The sequence below is a fragment of the Anabrus simplex genome, chromosome 7 (genome assembly GCF_040414725.1).
Source record: "Anabrus simplex isolate iqAnaSimp1 chromosome 7, ASM4041472v1, whole genome shotgun sequence".
NCBI classification, from domain to species: Eukaryota; Metazoa; Arthropoda; class Insecta; order Orthoptera; family Tettigoniidae; genus Anabrus; species Anabrus simplex.
Window position 1 is genome coordinate 289,739,584 of NC_090271.1, and position 13,738 is coordinate 289,753,321.

Here is a 13,738-nt window from a genome sequence, read left to right on the forward strand (position 1 = left end):
TATTGGTTTGATCTGATATAATTGCAAACATTTTTGTGGGGCTCTGAATTAAGCAATGAGAGGGCACACCAAAAGTGAAGAGTCTGAAAACTAATTGTTTAACTTGGTGTGAAGTAGTGATATAAAGCCATATAACAAATTTTTCTCAGATTTTTGTGTATGTTTATTTTTTATCGACTTTACCTACCCTCCAAAATAGCTTGGATCTGCCACTGCTTTAAAATGTATAATCTTTCCAAATTGGTTTCTAAATTCATTAAGACATCTGGAAGGAATAGATAGAATAAATAAGTGAGCACCACATAACGTTTGATTTAGATTTCTCGTTTTCATACACAGTATTTTGACTACAGAATGGAAGGATAACTACAAAAATATTTGCATATCTACGCGATGGAAATGAAATACATTTTTCACTTAAATTTTGAATAGTCTGTAGTATATATATTGTGAAAATAAATTTCATAAAGCTAAATTCTTTGTCAGATAACCAAAAGTCAACCTTTTAAAAACCATTTACACAAAAAATATGACTGGATTGTATGTTAGATTATTTATATACATAAAGAATACAACAAATTTCTACTAACATCAGTAATTGTTATAATATAATCAGATAATTTACAGTGAGATATCACCAAATTATGATAAATTACATGCACAGAGGAACATTGCATGCAGATGTCAAAGTCTTTGCAACATCTATGGAATTTTTAAAAAACGCTGCAATACATAGCAAGTTGAGGTTGGAAGGTCAGCTGAGTCAATTATGAGTCTATTCACATTGACTAAGTGTCAAAGTTCCTGCCATTTTAATATGTTCTACACACCTATTTTGCTTCCAACAGCATATGTCATTCAATCCAAGCAGAAAAGATCCAGAATGAAGTAAATTAATAGTCTTGTCTGCATGTCTTAGGGATGTATCTGCAACCACAGTCCATACACATTGTACAAGTAGGTGAGCTGGATTTTATTTTTCCTCAGGAATCTTTGAAGTTGGCACTTGCCATTAACATTTAATTTTTGCCATCCATGGAACCTTTTTAATGGATTATTTTGACTAGTATCCTTGGTAACCGACAACAATATTCTTAGAAAAGGCACCAAATCTTCACACTTACAAAATTTGCCATTTATCAAATTCTGACAGGTACTTTGTCCAAATGAGACTTTCAGAATACTTGTGTATTTGCCCCATGCAACGAGTACGCTGCATCACTTTATCCAGTGAAGATCATAATTCAGCGAACACTGTTAAATTAAACAATCACCGTGATGCTGGTGAATCTCTAGAAATCTCATTCAAAATATACTTTTAAAAACCTGCAATCCCTTCTAAGTGGATGTGAATTATGGCAACACTTCCAAATAGCAAGCTACTTTTGTTAGCCTACCATGCAACCAAATGTTACACAACTGAAAATCAAAATAAATAAGATATTCATACAATTCAACTTCATCCTAGTTAGGATTACCTTCAAAATAGTTATTGGGTTTCATGAAAGGAATATCACATGGAATGGTAATAGAGCAAGAGTTTGCACAGACCTCGTTTTACTGCACATAAATTTATTCCATATAAATGTTTATTCGTTCAATTATTACAATACTTCTTAGAATAACAAAATAGTTAAATATGCAGGGATCTGAACTTTTAAAGATTTATCTTTGCAGCTGTTACACACCTAAATAATACCAGAGCAAAATTTAACTTTCCCTTTGCTATACTAATCCCTTATAGAGCAGCATATTGAAAACACTATCCATAAAATTCAAATCCATGTATTTTGCAGCAATCACAAAAAAAATAAATGAAAACTGCTTTTAGACTTAATCAGTGAATATAAAATTAGCCACTGATAAAACCCAGTCTATTTGAAGGGAAATGTTCAATTTTTCTTTGAAAACTGGCCTAAAAGTAAAACAAATGAAATAAGTTAGTCTGAAACTCTTAACCCCAACCCTAATTTTCTTTTTTGAAATATTAAGACAAAGTGAAATGTAAAAAAATTCAGGTCCCTTAAGAATAAACAATGAAAATACACTAGTTCTTTTTTTATTTTTTATTGGGGGCCCTGAAAGGGAACAGTACCAGTTATTTAAGGAGAAACATGCAAATTATTGAAATTCAGCAGTCATAATGAAATGAACTGTACAGAAGTAAAAACCCAGCATAATCAATCGCATGTTTTACGGTTGGCACACATTCTCACCCTAGGCTATCTTGTGGCCTGAGTGCTGAACCTTCTTTCATTAGCAATACACAGCAAAATGAAGACGCAGAAAAAAAAAGGTGTATCCCCCATTTACTTCACCTTTCATATCTGGGATCAATCACATGATTCCCTGAACAGGCAGCATAATATCAGCCACTCAACCCAAAAAATTACACCACACTTTATACAAATCTTGTTTCAGCTTAACATCTTTGTGTCCAAATTTCATTTTTAAATGTTTTACAAAGCTACTCATTGTTTAAATTAGACCGTAGTAAAAATTAAACTTGTCACGAATCCTTTCGGCAACATAGCACTAAACTGAGCTTGGCGTTTATTAAACTTTCATTCAATATTTTAAAGTCTGCAAACCATCGTAAAAAATTACATTATACATCACATCACAGTGCATGCAGAGAGACGCTTCCAGCCGAACCTCTTCGGAGCGCCATGTACTCGCCAAGTGGTTTACATAGATAAGGAATGAATACATCGGGGTCTAAGCAGGTTAAGATTTCAGATGAACAGCCAACAATGTCTTTAAATGGTTCTCTTCATAATGAATTTTATTCCACACAGTAGCAAGAGGGGAAGGGACATGAAGGAAGGGGGATAGAAAGAGCAGGACTAGAGATTATAAAAACCCTACGGACTCAGTATCAAATGCAATGGGCATACTAGGATCAGCTACAAAAACTGCTTATAATTTCATTTTTCTGTGGAACTTCTTCAAGGCACAACTTGACACCCAGAAACAGGTTCCTACGTTGTGTTGATGGATCGGAAGAGAGAACTCATCTTTCTTCAAGATGTACCTTGGAGAAAGAAACAGTTCACACATGAAGGAGCTCTCAATGCCTCATTAGATTAGCAGACATTCGTTGCTTGCCACAAATATCCATCTCACAAGATATCGAGAATAAAGAAAAATATGCAGTTCCAAGATTTCACCACGAGATGGAACTCAAACTGAATTAGCCAGAACCATGATGCACATTACTGTTCGCTGTTATGATAAAAAACGACCATTTCTGCTCTGAAGTTCTGCTTTTGTCACCACAGGAGAACAGTCTATACATTATCTGTAAAAGAATAAGCAATGCAGAAATTAGTATAGAACTCTCTTTCAACTTGCCAGGATAGGAACAAGAGGACCAGAACTAAATACCTCTAGTATCCGCAGGACACTAAGTAATCCCCTAGCTTTTCCACTACAGATGCAGCTTGCTGGGGTTGGATAGGATCTTCATATAGTGATACAACAACAGCTGAAACAAGATGAAATGTGTGTTAGTAAGATATACAAAAGACAAAAAGAAACTCCACCACTCCCAATCCGATGGTTTATTTTCTATTTCAGATTTACTAATTCCACTCTCAATCAGGGTTATGGCAGTCCATGTAATCGACAATAAGTAGGTCAGTGAACCATAGAACTACCGTACATTCTTTTTTATCACGGACTTACACAATTTTAGAGCGTGTTCAGGGATTCCGGTGCAGATTAAAATATTAGTCAGAAGTCCTCAATTTTCCTTGTGAAGCTGTACTTAAGTATTTATATATTTTGTAGCAATTTGTAACTGCGAGTGTTTCTGAAAGAGATGTTTGGACTTTATTCAACAGTAGGCTACTAGTATTTCATCTATAGACCTTTAGCTAGAAAACTTTTCTGTCCATTCAATCCAACCCTTCCTAAGCCGATTTTATATAAACTACAGAACAAAAACCAATATAGGCTACATTTTATAACATATTGAACATACTTCTTACAAAATCGTACAAAATCGTTTTGACATCCTCCAAGTTAATACTATATTATTTTCCGTCGAATTAAGACAAAACTTTACACAGACATGTTTCGACCCGGCATTGGGCCATCCTCAGTAAGACATATACATAATGAATTAAACACATCGAACACACAAAATGAAATTTTAGTTATTTTTTTTAAAAAGCAGGATGAAAGTTTAAAAATTATGAAATAGTGATTGTTACAACAGTCTTGAGTTGGAGGTCTCTTTGTTTCAATGTTTTTGTTGTCCCTTGGGGTGGTTCAACAAATATCTGTAAACTAGTGGCTTAGTAGTTATGTTCCGACATGGGCTGATATACATAAGCATTACTGAAATTGAACCGTCTGATTTTTAGTCTGTAAAATGGATAAAAACAAATCGAATGAAGAGTTGAAAAATCCATGAATACGGATCTAACATGAGATTCATAGTCTGTAATATTGAACATATGCATTAGTAACAATAAAGAAACAAGGGACAAAAATAGAGAATTCTGCAGGCCATAACGTATTATTTCCACTTCTCTGTCTGGAATACTGATCAATGAAATACCTCTATTTGTTGCAGTCCTTCCTGTTCCCTTGTTTGTAGATAGATGCAATTACTGCTTTTGTCCAATCAAACTGTACCTTGCTATCTTTTTGCTTTATGAAGCTATTTTATCCCTGCCTTGCCATTATTTTCAGGTCTAATTTCACCCATTCCAGCTGCTTTATGACTTTGGAGTTCATTTTTTTCACCTCTACAACCATAATTTTACCGACACCACTGTCCTCCCCATGAGCTCGGTTGTTCGCAACGCCAACATAAATATTTCCAAAACATTCCTTCCACCTGTCCAGCTATTCCTTTGGATCTACTACGAGTTCACTCGATATACCCAAAACACTATTAACCCTTTCCCGCCCTTAGTGCCCGACTCTTCACTTTGCCTCTTGGTCCATAGTGCCCGGTTACATTATCTGCACACGTACGCGAGCTATGTGATAGTTTTTTGTTTTCTTCGGCTTTGAAGTGTTTATGAGGCATTTATGAACACGCAGTACAATCTACAAGGCTTAGGAAATGAAAAGAGCGATAATCTTGTCTTGACGTCGCCTAGGAAACGGTCTTGAACTTCCACGAGTGCGGGACAGCTGTTTCGTTCGTAAACATGGCGGGATTGAATACTGCGGATATTGAAACTGAGCTGAATATAGGCGACGAAAGCGACACAAAGGTTGAGTAGAGGTGGAGGTGAATTTTTAGTGAGGGAATAAGGTATCAACGGAGATAATTTTAGTGATAACAGTGATGTAAGTGAAAACAGATAGAGACTTCGGACCTGCCGATGCGGCGGCATTTCAGTTACAAATATTTCGCATCGTTACTCCGAATGATTATATGGATGATGTTGAACATGGCCATAATTTCGAAAGAGTATTACAAGAAATATTTTTGACATATGTTAGGAGACAAACTATTCAGTGAGATAGCCACTTACATATCAACGCAGCATGCAAAAAGGCACATTCTGGAAACAGATATAAAATGTGAAAACACTTGCTCAGGGGAAATAGAAGCTGATATACAGTATACATTCCACTTCCAGAATCACGCGGTTATTGGTTTCATTCATACAACATGAGAATGTGACAAATAGAGCCTACCTTTGTGTCGAGTACCACAATTAGGGCGGGGTGGGGTGGGGTGGTGGTGGTTTGAACTTGAACCAACAACCTTCCGACTCAATAAATACGGAAATGGACGTGATGGTATGTTTTCTAATATTATTGAAAATTTGAATACATTGTGATCAACAGTTTTTATTATATTTACCCTTTTCTGAAACAGTGTGCTCTGCTTCAATTTTTCCTAAATAATAGGTTGAAATCTGGCAATAATCGGGCTGAAAATGTGGGTGGGAAAGGGTTAATTTCCCTTTTCCCTCCCTTTCTAAGAGTCTTTATTATTGTCCAAAAAATTTTCCTGCTGCCTGGCCTAGCATTTCCAGGTTATTACTGACATCTTTCCATGACTTCATGGATTCAACAATTAATTGTTTTGGTCTATTTCATCTGCCTGTATCAGTCCTTGTGTGAAACAATTTCTATACACCTTCAATTTAAGTTTACAAGCTGCCCTCACTTCATTCCACTAAGATATTTGATTTTCCCATCTTTACACACAATTTCTTGGCATTCCCTCACTGTTTCAATCACAGCATCTCTGTACGCTGCCAATTCTTTTTCTTTATCCTGAACCCCATTGCCATCTATTGTTTGAAACTCTTCGCTAATCATATCAGATATTCTACTTTTGATAGAAACAAAGGAGATAAGCAGAGAAAATGCAAATATTGACAAATATAGGAATATATGGAGTGTTGTTGACAAGAGCACACAGATTAAAGCTGATGAGTCCATTTTGGTCAAGAATAGATGGAAGGGAAGAATAAAGAACTGGGAGGAGCTAATGAGAGGTTCTTGAAATTGGTGACAAATGTTTGGTATTGAAGTGGTTATAATAGCAATGTATGCTCCTTGCAAGGATGCTGTGGCTATTACAGAATGTGGAAGTGATCATCATATGGGAGTTATAATTCCTCTAAGATTTAAGGATGTAGAAAGGGAGCAAGAGAGGAATTGTTACCGACATGCAATGACTAAATGTGGGGCTTATGCAGGAGTGGAATGTGCAAGATTGATATCAGACTAGCTGAAAAGAAACTCAAGACAAAAAGGAGAGAACTGCAAGAATGCTGTATGAGGATTTAAAATAATCTGAGGAGGCTCTTGAAATGGAAAGAGGGGTGTTGGAAGATGCAAACAGAGAACAGGTCAAGAAAAATGTTGCTTACTAAAAAGGGTTAAGCCCTAACAGACAGAACAGAGACCAGTATAACACCATTATGATAGAAGTAAAGATTGTCATTCGAGCTAAAGAGAAGTTGTGGGAGCAGAAATGTGCTGACGTAGAATATTTAGTTTGATATAACAGGGCTTCGAAAAGCTTGGCGATTAATATCACGTGAGAGCTCTGACTACAATTAGAAAAGGAACTAGAATGATTACAATTTCTGAATGGAAGACACATTTTGAAGTTCTTTTTACAGAGGACAGGATTATATAAAAAAGAATAGAATGAAGTAGCAAACTACAATATGGAATGTTTGACTGTAAATGAAATGTACCAGGCTTTTCATAAATAAAATGGCAAGGCAGCTGGTCCTAGAGGTATAGTAATGGAATAATTGAAATATGGAGGACCTAAAGTAATAGCAGCCTCAGAAAATATCTTCAATAAAGATGTTAAAGGAGAAGTACCGCGAGAATGGAAGATACCCATTACCGCCATATATAAGGAAGGGAACATGACAGACCTGACTAATTACAGCGGCATGTTCAGTACAGTAGCATAGTAAAGAACAGATTGGAAAAGTGGCATGGGTTGTTGTATCTCAGGAGCAGGCAGTTTTCACTGCTGAGAAGAGTTGTGCGAGTAATCCTTTTGTGTGTCTGAGATGTGCCAGAAAATATCCTGGATGTGGTGCTGAAAAAACCAGATGAGCTCTATAGATAAACTGAAGTAATAGATGGTATTAGTGATCATGAAGCTGTTTTTGTCGTAGTTAAAAATAAATGCGATAGAAAGGAAGGTCTTAAAAGTAGGACTATTAGGCAGTACCATATGGCTGATAAAGCAGGCATGAGGCAGTTTCTAAAAAGTAACTATGATCGGTGGAAAATGGTAAATAAAAATGTAAACAGACTCTGGGATGGGTTTAAAGAAATTGTTGAGAAATGCGAAAACAGGTTTGTACCTTTAAGGGAGGTAAGGAATGGTAAAGACCCACCTTATTATAATAGAGAAATAGACTAAGGAGGTGCAGACTGGAAAGAAACAAAGTTAGAAATGGCTGTGGAAGTAAGGAGAAATTGAAGAAAACTTACAAGAAAATTGAATCTAGCAAAGAAGGCAGCTAAGGATACCATGATGGCAAGCATAATTGGCAGTCATACAAATTTTAGTGAAAAATGGAAGGGTATGTATAGGTATTTTAAGGCAGAAACAGGTTCCAAGAAGGACATTCCAGAAACAATTAATGAACAAGGGGAGTGTGTATGTGAGGATCTTCAAAAGGCAGAAGTATTCAGTCAGCAGTATGTAAAAGTGTTGGTTACAAGGATAATGAGCAGATAGAGGAGAATAAGGCTAAATAAGTATTAAAATTTACATATGATAACAATGACATCTACAATAAGATAGAAAATTTGAAAACTAGAAAAGCTGCTGGAATTGATAAGATTTCTGGGGATATAGTAAAGACAATGGGTTGGGATATAGTACCATATCTGAAGTACTTATTTGATTATTGTTTGGTTGGAGGAGCTATACCACATGAATGGAGAGTTACTATAGTAGCTCCTGTATATAAAGAAAACGGTGATAGACATAAAGCTGAAAATTACAGGTCGGTAAGTTTGACATGCATAGTGTGTAAGCTTTGGGAAGGCATTCTTTCTGATTATATTAGACATGTTTGTGAAATTAATAACTGGTTTGATAGAAGGCAATTCGGTTTTAGGAAAGGTTATTCCACTGAAGCTCAACTTGTAGGATTCCAGGAAGATATAGCAGATATCTTCGATTCAGGTCAAATGGACTGTATCGCGATTGACCTGTCGAAAGCATTTGATAGGGTGGATCATGGGAGACTACTGGCAAAAATGAGTGCAATTGGACTAGACAAAAGAGTGACTAAATGGGTTGCTATATTTCTAGAAAATAGATCTCAGAATTAGAGTAGGCAAAGATGCAAGGCAACTGAAGGTTGGTAATAACAGATTAGACATTTTTGAAACAAGAAGATCAAGACAAGGGTATTCTAGGTCACAAAATAATTAAGAGGGGAATTCCTCAAGGCAGTATTATCGGACCTTTATGTTTTCTTATATATATAAATGATATGAGTAATGGAGTGGAATCAGAGGTAAGGCTTTTTTGCGGATGATATTCTCTATAGAGTAATAAATAAGTTACAAGATTGTGAGCAACTGCAACGTGACCTCGAAAATGTTGTGAGATGGACAGCAGGCAAGGGTATGTTGATACAGGGGTTAAAAGTCAGGTTGCGAGTTTCACAAATAGGAAAAGACCTCTCAGTTTTAATTACTGCGTTGATTGGGTGAAAGTTCCTTTTGGGGATCATTGTAAGTATCTGGGTGTTAATATAAGGAAAGATCTTCATTGGGGTAATCACATAAATGGGACTGTAAATAAAGGGTACCGATCTCTGCACATGGTTATGAGGGTGTTTAGGGGTTGTAGTAAGGATGTAAAGGAGAGGGCATATAAGTCTCTGGTAAGACCCCAACTAGAGTATGGTTCCAGTGTATGGGACCCTCACGATTACCCGATTCAAGAACTGGAAAAAATCCAAAGAAAAGCAGCTCGATTTGTTCTGGGTGATTTCCGACAAAAGAGTAGAGTTACAAAAATGTTGTAAAGTTTGGGCTGGAAAGAATTGAAAGAAAGGAGAGCTGCTCGACTAAGTGGTATGTTACAAGAATTGAAAATCTTCCACCTTTTTCATACTTTTTATTTGCTTTTTAGCAAATTATTAATTGTAAACAGTACATGTTTCGTTCTCACTTGAGAACATCTTCAGCTGTTGTTAGACTTAGGTGAATCGCTAAGTTTTTGAATAAGTTATTTGCAAGTACATTGATCCTCTTAAAGACTACTTGAATACAAATTAAATTAGAATGATGTTAAAACAATGTATGGGTTAATGAAATGAGAATGAATGATTACATGGTTCGTCAGCTTAAAAACTATATTCATTGGAATAGTTGTTAAAAGTTTTACTTTGTTACATTAAAAATATCTGTCTTCCGGTTAAAAGGTCTTAAAATGATCGGCTTCTTGACACTGTTCAAATTGTTGTTGAATATTTATACTATTACTATACTAGATGTAAAGCACCATCAAACGTTCCCCCTCCAGGGTCACAGTAGAATTGTGAGTCTAACAACAGTAAGAAATTGAGACGAAGCTCCCCTAAAATTGACCAGCAATCAGCTTCAAAGTTCCGCATTAGACTCAATTTAGGGCACATTAAGCAAGCTCAAAATAAATAACAGCCTACCTGGAAGGAGTGAAAGAATAAACATTCAACAACAATTTGAACAGTGTCAAGAAGCCGATCATTTTAAAACCTTTTAACCAGAGGACTGATTTTTAATTTAACAAAGTGAAACTATTAACAACTATTCCAATGAACAGATATAGTTTTTAAGCTGACCAACTATGTAATCATTCATTCTCATTTCATTAACCCATTAACCCCCACATTGTGTTAACATTTTAATTTGTATTTAAGTAGTCTAAGAGGATCAATGTACTTGCAAATAACGTATTCAAAAACTTAGCGATTCACCTAAGCCTAACAGCTGAAGATGTTCTCAAGTGAGAACGAAACGTGTACCGTTTACAATTAATAATCTGCTAAAATGCAAATAAAAAGTATCAAAAAGGTGGAAGATTTTCAATTATTGAAACTTTCTGTGATTAGAATTTGATACGGAAAATGAAGCCGATTACTTGCAATAAGTGGTATGTTCTGAGCTGTCAGCAGAGAGATGGCGTGGAATCACATTAGTAGACGAATAAGTTTGAGTGGTGTTTATATAAGTACGAAAGATCACAATATGAAGATGAAGTTGGAATTCAAGAGGACAAACTGGGGCAAATATTCGTTTATAGGAAGGGGAGTTAGGGATTGGAATAACTTACCAAGAGAGACGTTCAATAAATTTCCAATTTCTTCGAAATCATTTAGGAAAAGAACAGATAGGGAATCTGCCACCTGGGTGACTGCTCTAAATGCAGATCAGGATTGATTGAACTACAGCAAAAAACACAGTTCTTCACATTGCATCTCAGTGCAAAGGGAAGTTACTATGGAAGGCACTGGAAAATAGTTGTGCAGATGGTGCAACAACAGAGTTGATGAAAGATGCAAGGCAATTGAAGGTTGGTAATAACAGATTAGATATTTTTGAAACAAGTAGAGGATCAAGACAAGGGAATTCTATGTCACAAAATGTGTTTTAAGTTGTATTCAGAAGTTTTGCTTGGTTACTGGAATATGCACGGAAGAGGATTGGGTGCAATATTATGCCATGAATGTTTACATTCACTAATATTTGTACGACTATCAAGTACTTTTGGCTCTGGATAGGGATGATTCAATGTCTCATAAGAAAATGGATGCAAGTAGACAAGTGGGTATTAGCAGTCAAGGAAAGTACTTGGGTTCAATAATGGATAAGACTGGCCAAAGTGATGTGGATAAGTCAAGCAACGATAGCTGTTCGATCTTTAAATGGAATCGTGCAGAGCCTGCATATATACAGACAAAGAATGTAGTACTGTGTGTTGTAGTTGAAAGCATTCCGAACATATTGCTCAGAGTGTTTGACAAGCAAAACGAAGGGTTAAGATTGAGGCTGTGGAAATGGATTAAGGTGGAGCATGATTGGCTTAGGAATGAACCTGCAAGAACCGGTTACGAACAGGACTGAGGTCGAAGCACAGACATGGCCAGTGTGCTCAACTTGTCGCCACCAAGGGAACAACTGCTAAAGCCATGGAAAGGAGAGGTCTATCGTAAGAAGACTGGCAGGACAGGAATAAACAGCATTCAAGAACAGGCAACTGCTGAAGAGTAAACACCTGCAAAAATAAAGCATGTCCATGTACTTCCGTTCAATTTACTCGTTCTGGAGATTTTCTATCATTTATCTGCAGACAGATAAAAATCACTATACAAGGCCTGAAGATATGTTTTTAGGTCCCATAGCTTTCGGAGACGCAGACGTGGCTGATTTCCCCCCCGCACGAGTTCTTTTACGTACCGGTAAATCCATCAAAACAAATCAGACCTATTTCAGCACTTTCAAATACCACCGGACTGAGCTAGGATTGAATCTGCCAAGTTGGGTTCAGAAGGCCAGTGCCTCAACTGTCAACCTCTCAGCCTAGCCTATAGATATTTAGCTCACTACAGATCAGATAGTGATACCCTCCCATGCATAGCCTTGTCTGTCAGGTTATCAGCCCAGAGGCTGGTTGGATCCTCAAATAGCACCACCAAAGGCTATGCAGTTATAGGGAAACAGTGAAAACCAATGGCAGAGCCCAAATGAAGCATACTAGGCAAGATGAGGAGCGAGGTAGTTGCCATTGCTTTCCTCACAGGGCCAGAATGTGCCAATGCAGCACGGCTGACCCTATGAGCAATACCTTTCATAACATTCAGACACTATTTGTACTCCGAATGTCATTATTCAGCACCACCCATACCCCAGCAACTTCCATATTGTCACAGCCATGGATGAGACTGGGACTTCAGTGGAAGCTACACTTTGCTCTGGCCTGTGCCAAGAGACTGATACAAAAGTACTGCATCCATCAAGAAATGGCAACAGGTGCTGCATAGCCTTATGCTTTAAGAATATTTGTAACTGCCAATCCCATACTAGCATAGAAGTTCAGTAAACGCTTTCCGTTCCTACTGGCTTCCATACCTTCCCCACATTTACCCATCCTCACTTGGTCACGGGGGTGAATAGACTGGGAATTTTCATCCTCATTCCTCAAACTATCAAAGCTACCCATATCATTTGCTCATCTATGTGCCTAACAGATAACTATGTTGCATGAAATAGTATTCCTGATGAACAGCCCTACCCCACACTCTGCCCTTCCCTTTTAAACACCTTAAGAATACTTTATAATCTCTAATCTCTTCCTTGTTATCTCCCCTTACAGAAAAAACATTAACTCCTGAAATATCCACATGCATCCCATCTGCTGACTCAGTCATACTTTCTTTTCTTTTTTTGCCAGGGGCTTTACGTCGCACCGACACAGATACGTCTTATGGCGACGATGGGATAGGAAAGGCCTAGGAGTTGGAAGGAAGCGGCCGTGGCCTTAATTAAGGTACAGCCCCAGCATTTGCCTGGTGTGAAAATGGGAAACCACGGAAAACCATCTTCAGGGCTGCCGATAGTGGGATTCGAACCTACTATCTCCCGGATGCAAGCTCACAGCCGCGCGCCTCTACGCGCACGGCCAACTCGCCCGGTAGTCCTTTCTTCCACAAACCCCATTAATATTTAGAGCTCCCCATTAAATTCAATTTTGTTCACCAAGTTGATTTCAAGGAGCCCCTCACTTGTCAAATTGAAGAGGGACCCGTCACTTCAATAGGGCCAAGGTTTGCTTAGAACATTTGCATGTTTTGCAAAAAGTTCTGTGAAACAGGATGCTAACCTACTTAACAGTCTCAGTGAGAATCTTCAATATTCATTCTTGTATTTAAAGTCTGTAGAGTCAGGAACATTGTCAAAATATGGCCCGAAAGAAACCTCTCTACATTTGCATACATCTTCATTATATGTGCTGCTTCAGAATATTGAAACTTCCCACAAGGAAGATTTAGACCAAGATATTTACACTGCACATCAATTGCAGAATTTTCATTTCCTTAATTTTCTCTCCAATGTAGAATTCTCCCACCACCAAGTTTCTTACTGAGGAGTAACAAATTGAAGTCATTCGAAGTAACGAAGTGACTTTTAGGAAAAAAGTAAAGTGGCAGCCCTCAAAATAAGTGGCTTTGAAGAATAAAAAAAAAATTAAAAAAAATAAAATAAAAAATAAACCCTCAAA

General features: G+C 37.1%; 1 protein-coding gene across 1 annotated transcript in view; it reads right to left on the bottom strand.

Annotated features, from left to right (window-relative positions):
- Positions 1 to 1,555: 1,555 nt before the first annotated feature.
- Positions 1,556 to 13,738, bottom strand: part of chic (profilin chic) — a 55,969-nt gene continuing 43,786 nt past the window's right edge. The window contains exons 3-4 of the mRNA XM_067151727.2: positions 3,388 to 3,487; positions 1,556 to 3,301 (exon numbers count right to left, since the gene is read on the bottom strand). Of these exons, the coding sequence (XP_067007828.1) occupies positions 3,390 to 3,487 (98 nt within the window). The 3' untranslated portion in view covers positions 1,556 to 3,301; positions 3,388 to 3,389. The remainder of the gene's footprint in view (positions 3,302 to 3,387; positions 3,488 to 13,738) is intronic.